The sequence below is a fragment of the Dipodomys merriami genome, unplaced genomic scaffold (genome assembly GCF_024711535.1).
Source record: "Dipodomys merriami isolate MVZ:Mamm:240054 unplaced genomic scaffold, mDipMer1.0.p SCAF_886, whole genome shotgun sequence".
NCBI classification, from domain to species: Eukaryota; Metazoa; Chordata; class Mammalia; order Rodentia; family Heteromyidae; genus Dipodomys; species Dipodomys merriami.
The window spans coordinates 1-14550 of NW_027206497.1; the positions used below are offsets into that span (position 1 = coordinate 1).

Here is a 14550-nt window from a genome sequence, read left to right on the forward strand (position 1 = left end):
CTACCACTTGAGCCATGCCCCAGTCTTTCCTGCTTTAATTATTTTTCAAATAGAGTTTCTTTTTTTTTTTTGGGGGGGGTCCGTTCATGGGGCCTGAACTCTGGGCCTGGGTGCTATCCCTCAGCTCTTCAGCTCAAGGCTAGCGCTCTACCACTTGAGCCACAGCGCCACTTCCGGCTTTTTTCTTTTTGCTTATGTGGTGCTGAGGAATCGAACCCAGGGCCTCAGGCATGCAAGTCAAACACTCTACCACTGAGCCACCTTCCCAGCCCCTAGAGTTTCATTTTTATCTACTAGACAGCTTCCCACATAGCTGAAGCTGGGATGACAAGCACACCACCAGACCAAGCTTTTTATCAGTTGAGATGGGGTCTTGTGAACTTTTTGCCTGGGCTAGCAACTCTCCCAATTTCTGCATAAAATTACAGGCATGAGTCAATAAAAGTTATAACTACAATTGTAATGTTTAAAGGACAAATGAATAAAAAAATTTAAGCAACCAATCCAGGCCACTTGTGTGGCTTACAGACTTACCTTTTCCAGGGATTCCTTCTCAGTTCGAAGGTCTGTCAGCTCCTCCTCCAGGGACGTCACCTTAAGTTCCAGCTGTTTCCGGCTCTGCTTTTCACTTTTGAATTTGGACTGTGACTGCTCGAAGGTTTTTTGACACTCTGGGAGAGAAGCACGGAGAGACCTGGCTGCAGAAGCAGGGCTGCCTTGGCGGGGTGGCCCCTCAGAGGCGCTTCCAGAGCAGCACGCCGCAGTCTCCCGATTCTACCATTCAGGCATCCTCCTCTCACCTGTGTGTTATCACCTTACTGACCTGAAATGAGGGCTTCTCAAGCCATCAGCCAACCCTACCACCAACCTGCATTCACCTGTAGGAAGTCATCTCCACATGTGTGGATGTCACCCTGCTCACATGCAAAACAGAAAAGCAACATTCCCAGCAGAGAGACCCACTTGGGAAATGGTCCCAAGGTTGGTCGGGTTCTTTTTTTTTTTTTTTTTTGATTCAACTCAGGGCCCCTCACTAGGCAGGCATTCTACTAGTTGTACCATTTTGGCATTGGTTATTTACGAGAGAAGATCTTGCTTTATGCCCAGGCCAGGCTGGGGCTGCCATCTTCCTACTTGTTCTTCCCTGGGCCACTGGGGATGACAGGCATGTGCCATTGAGTGAGATGGAGTTTTACAAATTTCTTTTTGCCCAGACTGTCCTCCAACCATGATTCCCGGTCTCCACCTCTCATCAGCTAGGACTCTAGGCCTCACCACCAAACTCACCGCGATTTACATTTTTAATTTAGTGCACTAAAATATGCTTATTTGAAAAGCTGCTGAGATTCTTTAGGTAACTCATAGGGCACCACAAAGGCAGAAATGAGAGATCTACACCATATTCAAATTGAAAATGACCTAACTACAAATTGTCTAACATATGTCTGCCTCACTTTGGCACAAGTGAAGCTCCACAGAGAAGGAACATATCTCCAGGAATCACTTCAAAGCTTTTTACCCTTCATTAAGCAGAGAACTGTACTTTGACCCAACTCTGCTGCAGCTCCAGCTGCCTCCACCCAATGCCTCACCGAGGCCGCTGCTCCCATCTGCCTTCCACTTTGATCTCTCTATACTGAGATACATTCTGTCCCATCATCAAGATGGCCTTGTGCTAGGTACTGAACTAATAACCCTTATGTGGAGGAAGGGACTTGTAGAGATCAAGTCTTTTAGGGATTTGCATTCTGGAAGGGAAAACAGACATTTAAATGTTACTTATCAAAGGCTGTGATAATGGTTACCATGTTGCATGAAGAGGCATGGTACCATGGCACATGCCACTTAGGAGATATAGTATGGGACAATGTAGTTTGAGGCTGGCCTGGGCAAAAAGCTAGCAAGACTCCCATCTCAATAAACAAGTGCAGTGTGGTTGTTCATGACTGTCATTCATGACTGTCATTCATGACTGTCATTGGGGAGGCACAGACAGGAGGATCATAGTCCAAGGTCAGCCTTGGAAAAAAGTGAGAACCAATCTGAAAAATTACCTAAAAAGCAAAAAGAACTAGAAGCATTGTCAAGAGCAAGTGCAAGGCACTGAGTGCCCAAAATGATGGTACTAGTGGCTCACGCCTCTAATCCTAGCTTCTCACAATCCTGAGGATTGCGGTTCAAAGCTAGTCCAGGCAAGGAAAGTCCGTGACCCTCTTATCTCCAATACAACCAGCAGAAAAGCCAGAAGTGGCGTTGTGGCTCAAGTGGTAGAGTGCTCGCCTTGAGCTAAAGAGCTCAGAGGCAGCACCCAGGCCCAGAGTTCAAGCCCCACAACTGACAAAAAAAAAAAAAAAGATGATGATGGTGATGATGATGATGATGATGATGATGATGATAATTTCACTAAGATATATGGATTTCAAAGGAGAAAAAAATAGTCTAGAAAAAAACAGGGAAAGCTTCTGAAAGAGTTTTAGAAAGTACTAGAGATTTGGGAGAGGACTAGAAACAAATATCAGTGATGGTGGGCATCCTAAGCCCAAAGAATAGCATTGATAAGAAGCAAAATGGCAGGAGCTGAAGAGTAGCCAGTAGAGGCTCAGATGGGTGGGTAGTATAACAGGTTGGTGAGCCAAGCAGAGGTGCCTGAATGCAGGCCTCAAAATTGAAGTTCAGCATTAAGACAGATGAAAACAGAACAAGAAACACTTCTTCTTTTCTTTTGTTAAGTCCATGAATCATGAATTAAAAGAACATGAAGTTAACTGGGTACTAGTGGCTCATGCCTATAATCTACCAACTTAAAAGGTTGAGACTAAAAGATCACAGTTCAAAGCCAGCTCAGGCAGACAAATGTGAGATTCTTATATCCAATAAACCAGCAAGAAAAAAAAAAGTAGAAATATGGCTTAAGTGGTAGAGTGCCAGCCTTAAACAGAAAAAGCTAAGCAAAAGCACAAGGCCCTGAGTTCAAACTCCAGTACTATTACAAAAAAACAAGAACATAAAGATAATCATAAGTACCAAAGACATTGAAGTAACATTTGTCCAAACACAGGAGAATGGTGACAACTTATCAATTCCAAATGAATGGTCAGTTCTCTCTGATTTTTATCAGCCCACTCTGATGCTCACTCAGGCCTGCACAAATCTCAAGGACATTCTGCCAAAGGGACTGACAGGGAGGAAGCAGTTTTAGTTCTTAAGTTAAAAAGACAGTAACACCAGCATCCTCCCCCAAGGCCATACCTGAGAGCTCTGCCTGCAGTTTGGTGAGCTGGCCCCTGAGCACATCTGTCTCCTTTAAGCTTTCTGTCAGTTGCATCTGCAGCTCTGTTTCCTTCTTCTGATGAGCAGTCATTTTCAGCTGTAAGTGAGAGACCTGTGCGGTGGCTGCTGCTAGCTCTTCTGTCACCTTGGCCTGAATAGTGACAAAGAACAATGTCCAAAAGCATAGATGCTGGTTATCTCTAAGTGCTGACCCAACCAACGCTATACCTGAGTTAAGCAAACTGAATTGGTGGATAGGAAGGGAGCTAAAGCCACCTTCAACTTGTACCAACCAAAACCAAGCCTTGAAAATTTGCAATCTCAAATTCAGTTCTTTTTACAGAATTTGTCCTTAAGAAATACTATTCATCTTATATACAAGATTATAAAAAATTTGTTACCAGCATGTCAATGCAACATTGCTTAAGGTTGTTAAGAGACTGGAAAACTCACAAAAAGCTGAGAACAGGCTCACTTAAGCAAATTATGACACATGCATCCTATTTGTAAATATGAAAAATGGTGTTTGAAAAGAATATTTAATTAAAGCCGGTACCAGTGGCTCACTCCCACAATCCTAGCTACTCAAGAGCCTGAGATCTAAGAATGTCAATTTGAAGTCAGCTTGGGCAGACAAACTCAAGAGACTCTTATCTTCAATTAACCAGCAAAACACTAGAAGAAAAGGCATGGCTCAAGTGGTAAAGCCCTGGCTCTGAGTGGAATAAAAGCCGAGGAAAAGCTCCAGGACCTGGTTCGAACTCCAAGACTAGCAAATACCCCCACTTCCCCCCCCCCCCCCCGCCGCCCCACCCCGCCCCCTGCCACACACACACACACAAAAAAACCCTACCCTTAATGTTATGAAATACAGTCACAAACCTAATATTAAATAAGGAACTTAAGTAGATTATAAAATACATATCAGATATAATTCTATTTTGACATAATGAACACTTATGTAAAGGAGAGCTTGAATGACCTTTTAAAGCCATAGTTAATCTAGGTAAAATTATGGGTGCTTTATATTTTCTTTTTGCTTACTAGATTTCTATTTTATTTATTTATTTTTTGTCGGTCACGGGGCCTGAACTCTGGGCCTGGGCACTGTCCCTCAGCTCTTCAGCTCAAGGCTAGTGCTCTACCAGTTGAGCCACAGCACCACTTCTGGCTTTTTCTGCTTATGTGATACTGAGGAATCAAACCCAGGGCTTCATGCATGCAAGGCAAGCACTCTACCACTAAGTCACCTTCCCAGCCTATAGATTTCTATATTTTATAAATGAGTCTCTTCAAAAAGATGTTTCATAAGTTGTTCTCCTGAAAAAAGTGTTTCTCCTGCTCAGTATTTAAAAAAAAAGTCAATAATGACAATCTTTTCTCATTCCTGTCCACTTCCTCAAGCCTGCGAGAGATGCACTCTCACACTGGATGGCATTTATATAAATACTAATATAATTATTTCCCCATTTTCATATAAAATGGGACAATGAAAAATTTAAAAAAGGGCTGGGAAGGTGGCTCAGTGGTAGAGCGCTTGCCTTGCATGCATGAGGCCCTGGGTTCCATTCCTCAGCACCACATAAGCAAAAAGAAAAAAGCCGGAAGTGGCGCTGTGGCTCAAGTGGTAGAGTGCTAGCCTTGAGCTGAAGAGCTGAGGGACAGCGCCCAGGCCCAGAGTTCAGGCCCCATGACCGGACCCCCCCCCAAAAAAAAAGAAAAATTAAAAAAAATTCAGATACTAACTCCTAAATCTACAATTTCTCCTAGGAGTACAATACTAACTTCCTTCTACATATACTTAGCCAAACATGGACCATCTTTACTCTGAAGAACCTAAAAATTCTCAAGTGACATTGGACAAAACTGAAATGACTACTCTGGAAAACTATCAGATAATATCTGAATATTAAGGATGACCACAGCAATGATGGTCAATGAAAAGAATGGCAAACGAAGAACAGATACCATGAAAATGGAACTAGCACAGAGCTCAGAGAACTTTGCATCAATTTATGGCTTAGAGGGTTCATGAATCCCAGAATAAGTACCACCCACACAAGACCTTGCAGCAGCTAAGAACCCCAGGAGGGACATACCTCAAAGGAGAGGCAATGGAATGGAAGGTCACTGTCTCACTGAAGGAAACAGAGTGGAAGGTCACTCCAAAACTCTTTTTACCCATGCCTTCAGCTAGAAAGGCCCGCTTAGAAGCCTAAAATTACAATCACCCAAATACATGTCCATGTGTAAGGAGAATGGTAATATACTAAAAATGATTCTCCTTGACCAGAAAAGCTCTGGATGATTGATATCTTATATTTACCTGCACTTTCTAGAATACAACTTGTATCATTAGGAAAAAGTAGTGTATATATGTATGTGGGTGCATGTACATAGATATATGTATGTACATATATACACACACATAATTACAATGTTTTTAAAAGGTTAGGATAAATATCATCAAGTAAAAAGGAAATGGCAGCAACCTACACAGCAGATGGGACTAGGATGGCTTCCCAGTTCCCACCCCAGATCAAACTCCACTGCACATGTAGAGAGCTGGGAAAGGAAAATGCTGACAGAAGAGCCAAGGGTGCCGAATAACAGAAAAATAGCATTCAAGTTAGAAGCAAGAAAATAGAACCAAAGAAGTAGCAATCTGATATAAGAAACAGACTGACGGGAAGTGAGATTTGGAACAAGTCTTTTACCCCACCCTGGGCCTCAGTCTGTCCCTTTATAAAATAAGTGCATTAAAGTATATGACCTCTAATAGTTCTTCAAGTTTTATTCTTTATCCCATATAAAAATATTGATTCTATCATAGAGAATAGTAATTTCATTTTTTCATTTGCTTAAGGCAGTATCTTGCTATATAACCCAGGCTGGCACAGTGCCTGCGTTAAGCAAAAAAAAAAAAAAAAAAAGCCAAGCAAGGCCTCGAGTTCAAGCCCTAGTACCAGCACATACACATGAAAGAAATCCTTATTACTTATTACCAGAATAGGAGAAAGTGAGAGAATGCCACAAGTTATAGAGTATATCCTATTTAACTTTTCAAGTTTTCAAGGAGAAATCAAATGTATGTTATATATTATATATAAATTTATACATATATTTATATAAATATAAAATAATAAGAACTCTTGAGGAAATAGCAGATATAAGGATGTTCATCTCCCAGCAGAGAAGTGATGGGCTAAATCAGAAGCAGGACTGGTACCACAGTCAGCCAACTCAACCCAAGATCCATTAGCATTCTCCTCATTGCTACTCTAGGAACCGGTCACAATTCTGAATTTTGAACAGACAGAAGCCATAGAAATACTATAAGATGCTTGGCAGACTCAGATGAAGGAACAAACTAGACAATTTTAAATTCCAATTAAAAACCAAATACAGATTTATTATGTAGCACTACAGAAATTTTCTGTTGATTTTGTCAACAGAATAAATTTAATTTTTAGTAAATTGTGTAATTCTTACCTTCAGCAAACTATTAGGACTGTGATTGGTTTTTTGTTTTTTGCCAGTCTTAGGGGTTTGAACTTGGCCTGGGCACTGTCCCTGAACTTTTGTGCTCAAGGCTACTTGTTCTACCACTTGAGCCACAGCTCCAATTCAGTTTCCAGCAGTTAAGTACAAATAAAAGTCTCACAGGATTTCTGCCTGGGATGGCTTCAAACTGCAAACCTCAGATCACAGCCTCCTAAGTAGCTAGAATACAGGCATGAGCCATTGGCGACTGGCTTGGTGATTGTTATTGAGTTAACTTGTTAAAAAGTATATTATAAGACAGAAGCATGAATGATAATATATGAAAATTTGGTGAAAGATTTCTCCTTCTCTTCTCAATGATGACAAAAACTCTGCTGAAAAGACACTTAGGAAGTTCATATGCAGGACCACACCTTAGCACAGCATATTCCCACCTGGGCTTTTCTCTGCCCAGTTACTTTACCTTCTCTTGTTCAGCATGCAATACTCTTGCCTGTGTGTTTTCTGTGGCTGTTAGAAGTGAGTTGTTCCTCTTCTCCATCATCAGGTTACTCTGCTCAACATACCTGAGTCAGAAATGAGGACAAAGAACATTTATTGACCATCACATGTATATATGTCAGGTACAATCTGATGCACACTCAGTCCTCAAAACTTTGTTAATTAAACTAATCTGGAAGCATTTTGTTTTCCTTACACTTGCACTAATAAAGTCTGGAAGCAGTAAACAGGGTGCATGGTAAAAGAGAATTAGGAAAGAAACAGGAGAGAAGAAAAGAAAGCCACTCTTCCAGTGCTACTACCTGGGAGAAAAGAGATACACACTGAAGAAAAGAAATATGGGAGAACTTTTTTTCCTTTTTTTTGGTGGTGGTATATGGTTTGTTTTTTTTTTATTTCCTTTTTATTTTGAGGCAAGTATAGACATGGTCCTGAGTTCTGGCCCAGCTTTCTTATTCATGGCTCAAGCTCAACCACTTGAGCCATGCCTCAATTTTGGACTTTAGGATTACAGGCTACCAGTGCCCGGCAAGGTAAGAGTTTTGAAGACTTTTCTGCCTGGCTTCAAACCTTGATCCTCCAGGTCTCTGCTTCCTAAGTAGTTAGGATTATAAGTGCAAACCATTGGGCACCTGTCTGGTTCTGGGCTTTGAACTCAGGTCCTTTTGCCTAGTATTTGGCAAGCACTCTACCACTGAGACTTGTCTCCAGTGAGAATGATTTATTTTTAATAAAATACTGTTATAGCATACTCTTCTGACCTCCCAAATCTTCAGAAGGATCCATAAAAACTATAAAATGCCTGAGTGTCATATAAAAGTTAATGTGACTCTGGTTGATTTCCAGCTGATAAAATGGCATAAGAGAAACAAGAAGAGTTGACATTAGAGCTTTCTAAGTATTAATACCATTTAGAGATGAAAAAACTAGGGCCTGTGACTAACAATAAAAGAAGGGCAGAATTGGGAGTCAAATAGAGGTTTGTCTTATGTCAGAGCCAGTGAGTTCTTCCTCCTACCAAACCAGAACATAAGCAGTAATTCCCATGACAGGCAGGAAACAAAAATGACAGAAATAGAGTTGGAAGTGTAGCTTAGATGTGCTTAGTATGTTCAATTCCCAGCATTGCAGGAAAGGAAAGAAAAAGAGGAGGAGAAGGAAGGGGCAGAAATAAGTACACACACACACACACACACACACACACACACACACACACACACACACACACACACACACACACACACACACACACACACACACACACACACACACACACACACACACACACACACACACACACACACACACACTCTCTCTCTCTCTCTCTCTCTCTCTCTCTCTCTCTCTCCTCTCTCTCTCTCTCTCTCTCTCTCTCTCTCCTATCCAGGCCCGTACCTGTCATTACCTCTGATTTCGTTCAAGTAATTCACTAATCTTGTCATTCTGTTCTTCCTAAGTACACACACACACACACACACACACACACACACACACACACACACACTCCTATCCAGGCCCCGTACCTGTCATTACCTCTGATTTCGTTCAAGTAATTCACTAATCTTGTCATTCTGTTCTTCTATCCGACTGCTCTTCTCAAGGATCTCTTGCTTCAATCTTTCATTTTCCTAAATTCCAAATATATGATATACAAGGTGTTTTATAAGTACTGAATAAAAGGAAACAGCTTGAACTCAGGACCTTGCACGTGCTATGCAGGTGCTCCACCACTTGACCCATACCTCCAGCCCATGTTAATGTACTTTGAGACAAAAACCTAGAACTTAACATTCATATGCGTATAATAATTTTTAAAAACATATATCTGATGGATACAAATCACTAAGCCAAATGGGCTGTGTGTTTAAATGTCCATACAATGAAACAAGATTCTGAAATAGGGCCCAAAAGCAATGTTTCCTTCTGACTAATTACTAATATAATGATTAGTATATTATATGACATTAATATGGTATACAACATATAATATACTAAGCTGTATAGTATATAGTATTAGTATAGTACGTAATAGATACGCTAGTCCCTGGGACTAAATGAAGCCCTAATGAATTTTCCTGATTTTCTAACCCAAATGTTAAAGTGCAGCACGTGTGGAGTGAGAGCGTGGTTAGGACCTCTAGGCCAAGTACTGTGCTGGCAACCACTCTCACCTGGATGATCCGCTGGATGTTGCTCATAATCATGCTTGTTTCCAATGTGACGGACATGCCAGGAATAAGCATGGAGCTGCCAGCACTCTGCTTCTGTAACTCTTCAACCTACAGAAGGGATGCCAGAAAGCAGACAATGTAAAAAAAAGTAACGTAGATAGCCAGTAACTACTATGAATATAAGAAACCAAAGAAGAGCTTGTTTAGAACTTTGGCTGTTTTGTTTATACCCCACTTTTATACCCCCAACCCCAACATGGCCCCAACCCTGACCCAGTCACCTTAGCCATTAGATGATCCATTTTATCAGCCACTTTACTGACTGCCATTCGAATTTCAGTGTTAGACTGCCGAGCTTCAGTCATCAGAAATGAAGCCATGTCACCTGATCCTCAAGAGATAGAAACCAAAAAGAAACTTATAAAACTAGAGCATGAGGAAAAGTGAATGGCTCTTTTAGCAGAAGAAAGAAAGGCATGACTGCTTCCTTGGCATAGGAAATACAATGAGTATTTTCACACTGTCAGAAAGAAAGGAGATCAAAGGGTCCAAAACTATTAATAGCCAAGTGAAGTTCTTCCAAAATGTATTAGGGGTTACACAGTGTGATTCAAGGGCACAAGAATGCCAAGTTTGGACTGCCATAGTCCTGGCAGTTCATATTGCTTCCCATTCATGCCACTGTCCAGGTACCAAGGACACAGTAGTGAGTAAAGCAAGTGCTAGGCCTTGTTGAGTTCTCAGTCTGATGGGGATATGGACATGTAAATAAATCATTACAACAGAATATTTTAAGTGCAAAAAATGAACCATGTACAAGGTCCATCACACAGTGTGTCCCTGGGAGGAGAAGAGGGAGGGAAGGGGAGAACCAGGGAGGGAAGAAGATGTGTTTTGAAGGATGCAAAACTAGTTTTCCAGATGGAAGAACACGGTTCCAGACAAAGGCTGGATCCAATTCACAGCTGTTGTAAGATATACTTTCTCCTCCTACCACTGCCCTCATACCAAGGTGATTACCAAACAAGAGACAAACCACAGAATAAGGCAGAATATCAACACACCTGATGACATTTCATTTTGTTTGGTATGTTTACATGAAACTGGTACAAATATACAAAATACCTGAACTGTTTGAATTGTTACCCAGTAACTGCTAACAATGGTTATTCATGGTTGGGGCGGTGGGGGGGGGGGGGATGCTTAATAAGGAAGGACAGTAGTTTTTCCTTTTATATTCATTATAAAAGTGTGTTATTTTCATGACATGCTGAATACCCACAAGCAGTCTTCATGTCTTCTCACAATTTCCTCCAGAGTTTGCTCTTTTACTATTTTCCATAAACTCTAGCCACTCTGACAGAGGAAATTGAAAGGACTGGTAGAAGAAAATTCATGAAACACAATCCAGAAAGTGGGAATGGGGATCTTGGGGATGATTGAAATGTTCTAAAATTGGATTTTAGAACATTTAGAACATTGAAATTTTCCTTAAAACAAAGAATCTTTGAGTTGTACAATTAAAACAAGTGATTTATAAATCATACCTTAGCCAAGCTGTTAGGAAGAAAGGAAAGAAGGAAAGAAGGAAGGAAGAAAAGAAGGAAAGAAGGAAAGGGAAAATGAAAAGGAGAGGAAAATGGAGAAGAGGAAGGAGAGACAAAAGGGAGGAGGGAGAGAGAGAAGGTAGGAGGGAGGGAGGGAAGAGAGTTGTTGGAGTGCAAACGAAAAAAGGATGAGAGAAAGTGGAAGATGAGAGATGGAGGGAATCACTTCTTACCTTGAAAATGGGGAGCCTGGGATAGTGGTACTGGATACAAGGGCCGAACAGGCTGCAGTTGCGAGGTGACCGCAGATGCCTGGGGATAGGCATAGGCTTGCATACCTGCATAGGGCTGAGAAAAGACCGAGTTATCGCTGCTTTTGTAGACATTCATGTCTTTTTTTTCTCTCTTAGTTTCTCTGGTGGAATAAGATGGATAATCAGAGAGGAGATTCAAACTTATTGAAGCTGGAGATGGATGAGATCGGGACTGGGCAGCAGATAAGGACTGCAGCAGTTATCTAAGGTGTCCTGTCACTGAAGTATTACCTAGAAATACAGGGATGGACATGTTGGATCACTACCCAGTCCACTGCTGATGTGACTTAGTGACGTGTGAATTCATTCCCCTCAATCAGGCCTTTTTTAAATGAGGCATTTTTAAATAAGCAAACTCTGATTAGTTTCCCTTGAGGTAAAATGGAGAAGTGTTCAGAGATTTTAAATAAAATTAGCTAGTTTCTGAGATGAAAGTACACTCCATATAGATTTGGAGGTTGATGACATGAAGTGACAGAGGTAAAGTTAAAATTAAGTGTCTGGCAGAAAGTACATGCTCAATAAGCAGCACCTATCATTTTAGTGTAGACAATTATTTTCCCTGAAATTAGGAAATGTGGCTTATTTCTAGAGGCACTGTAACTAGTTGACCATTATTTAAACAACAAAAAAATATTAGTCTATGACAGAATAATTTTCTTTTGGTGGGAGGGCTTCTTTTAGTTTGTTTGGCAGTACCAGGGCTTGGTTTAGGCCATCAAATTTGCTAGGCAGCCCTCTATCTGAGCCCTGCCCCCAAGTTATATGGTCACACTTCCTGCCCAGGAAGATCTCAATTCACATATTTATAGGTCCTGCAAAACAGGACAACACGTGCACACCACAATATCCAGCTATTGGATAAGAAGGAAATCTCATGAGTTATTACCATTTGTTTATTGGACTGGACTGGCCGCAAGTCACACATATCTCAGTCTCCCATATAGCTAGGATTATAGGTGTGGGCCACCAGTACCAGCTTTGATACTTCCCATACTAGTGAGGCATAGTGCCCACCATTGCTCCTCCCCCTTCACTAAGAATCACCGCAAAGTAAGCCCCTGATGTCAATGAGAGTGTATCTTATTCAAGTGTGTTCAGGCAGAAAGAAGAATCATTGCCCTGGCAAAGAGTGAGCAGAGGCCCATAGACTGCTGCCACCACCTTCCATAATAACAGAAAAAACCTACTTTAAGAGAACACTTTGGGAGGATAACTAGACAGCAGAATTCAGCTGTATTTTCCATAGTTTCCATCCTTAATCTGCAGGTACTCTGCTGATTATGGTGCCAAATGCTAACCTACTAGAAGGCATGACTATGTGCCCATCAAGTAGGTATGTATGAAAGGAAAGGAAGCACTGCATGGATCCTGGCAATGTGCCATACAAAGGTCTTATACAAGGGACTTGGCTTGCTCTTGCATCTCATCTTCACAACTTGGAAGTAGGTAACCCACTGTGTCTTAGAGCTGGGAAGGTAGCAACTTAGAAAGGGGAATGATCAACTCCAACTTTGGGGAAGTGATACTATTCAAAGAGGAAGGAAGGAATCTTCTTCCTGTATGCTTACAAGAAAAAAGACTAAGCAGAACCATAATAAAGTATAGTTTATAATGAGGGTTTGAAAATGTTGTTACCTGAAAGGACTGGGCATTTCCAGATACAGCTGAGTGGGAATCGAGAGATGTAACTTGCATTAAGGCAGGAGAGGGTGCTTGGAGCCCAGAAACAGAAGGCTGAGCTGCTACAATAAAGCAAGATGTTTCCACTGTTATCCACCCTTGCTTACTGGCACAGATCTGGATGAGTACCTGACATACCCCACACATCAGACTCAGCCACTTTCTTCATCTAGTTTCCTACACCTGTTCCACTGACACCCAGCCATAAGCCAGTGGAAGGAAACTGGATGTTTTCATGTGCCTCTGACTTAGACCTCTATGATTCTATCATCTGATGGGATATGCAAAATAACACACAAAGATATGTCAGTAGCTGAGTGCAGGTTTCCCAAATGGACAACACAACACAGCAAAAGTCACAATGAGCAGGCCAAGTATGTCTCCAGGTCTGAGATGCTCTGTCCCAGGGATAAATTGATAAGTTTTACATTCCAGTCCAATAGCCTTACAGTTTAGAATAGTGATGCTAATTTTGGTGCTGACCCGATTCAAGGACATGGAGCCTCAGAGAGGTTCCCTTCTTACCCTGTGAAGCCATCTGTGGTAACACTGGATGAACTGGCTGAAGAGGAGGCTGGCTGGAAGGTGTCACCAGGGGCTGCTCAGCTCCTCGCAAAGCAGTAATTTCCTGAAACAGACACAAGGATTTGGTCACTTATTTGAGAGTCCTTTACTGAAGACTGAGCAAAGAAGAGGAAGGAAACATAAGCAGAAAGCCAAGTTGAGAGAATGCGTCACCGGGGAAGAAGCAACCAATTGTGCAATAAAGAGTCCTTCTAGAAAATCCTATCAAATAGTTTCATATCGTTACTTTCCTCCAACCTTCTACAAAGTTGATCTTTTATTGTCTGTAGCAACCAAAATGACAGCCCTTTAGGATGTGTCATTTCCCAAACCTTAAGACTGATTTTGAAAAAAAAAAATCTCCATAGACCTCAAGGTGTTCAGTGAAAAATGGGGCAGAGTAGGAGTCATCGCGCTTCATTAACATGCTGGTTTTGGATAATACAGTTTAGAGTGCTTGCCCATGCTTTCTTTTCATAAAACTAGACTGTAATTCTAAAAGAAGTAAGTCTACGTCTTCTTGTTTTATGCAAAGATAGGAAAATGTTGCGGCACTGTATAAAGTGACTATAATCTGCTATGCTATAGTACTGGGGCTTGAAGACTTAGCCATCCTTTCATTTTAAAACTTCCGAGTGGGGGCTGGGAAGGTAGCTCAGTGGTAGAGCACTTGCCTTGCATGCATGAGGCCCTGGGTTCGATTCCTCAGCACCACATAAGCAAAAAGAAAAAAGCCGGAAGCAGCGCCGTGGATCAAGTGGTAGAGCGCTAGCCTTGAGCTGAAGAGCTGAGGGACAGCGCCCAGGCCCAGAGTTCAGGCCCCACGACCGGACCCAAAAAAAAAGAGCTGAGGGACAGAGCCCAGGCCCAGAGTTCAGGACTCAGGACTGGACCCCAAAAAAATAAAATAAAATAAAACTTCCGAGTGTTGGTGGTTTATGTGTCTGCAATCCTAGCTACTCAGGAGGCTGAGATCTGAGGATTGTGGTTTAAAGC

General features: G+C 41.6%; 1 protein-coding gene across 3 annotated transcripts in view; it reads right to left on the reverse strand.

Moving 5' to 3' along the window:
- Positions 1–380: 380 nt before the first annotated feature.
- LOC138820443 (FK506-binding protein 15) overlaps positions 381–14550 on the reverse strand; it is a 44323-nt gene continuing 30153 nt past the window's right edge. The window contains exons 13-21 of one of the 3 annotated variants that reach the window (XM_070012079.1): positions 13516–13618; positions 12946–13052; positions 11227–11341; positions 9728–9837; positions 9447–9554; positions 8809–8903; positions 7268–7340; positions 3250–3421; positions 381–671 (exon numbers count right to left, since the gene is read on the reverse strand). In XM_070012079.1, the coding sequence (XP_069868180.1) occupies positions 523–671; positions 3250–3421; positions 7268–7340; positions 8809–8903; positions 9447–9554; positions 9728–9837; positions 11227–11341; positions 12946–13052; positions 13516–13618 (1032 nt within the window). In that variant the 3' untranslated portion in view covers positions 381–522. Of the gene's footprint in view, positions 672–3249; positions 3422–7237; positions 7341–8808; positions 8904–9446; positions 9555–9727; positions 9838–11226; positions 11342–12945; positions 13053–13515; positions 13619–14550 lie in introns of all 3 variants that reach the window. The other 2 variants (XM_070012078.1, XM_070012077.1) reach the window with 2 other exon arrangements.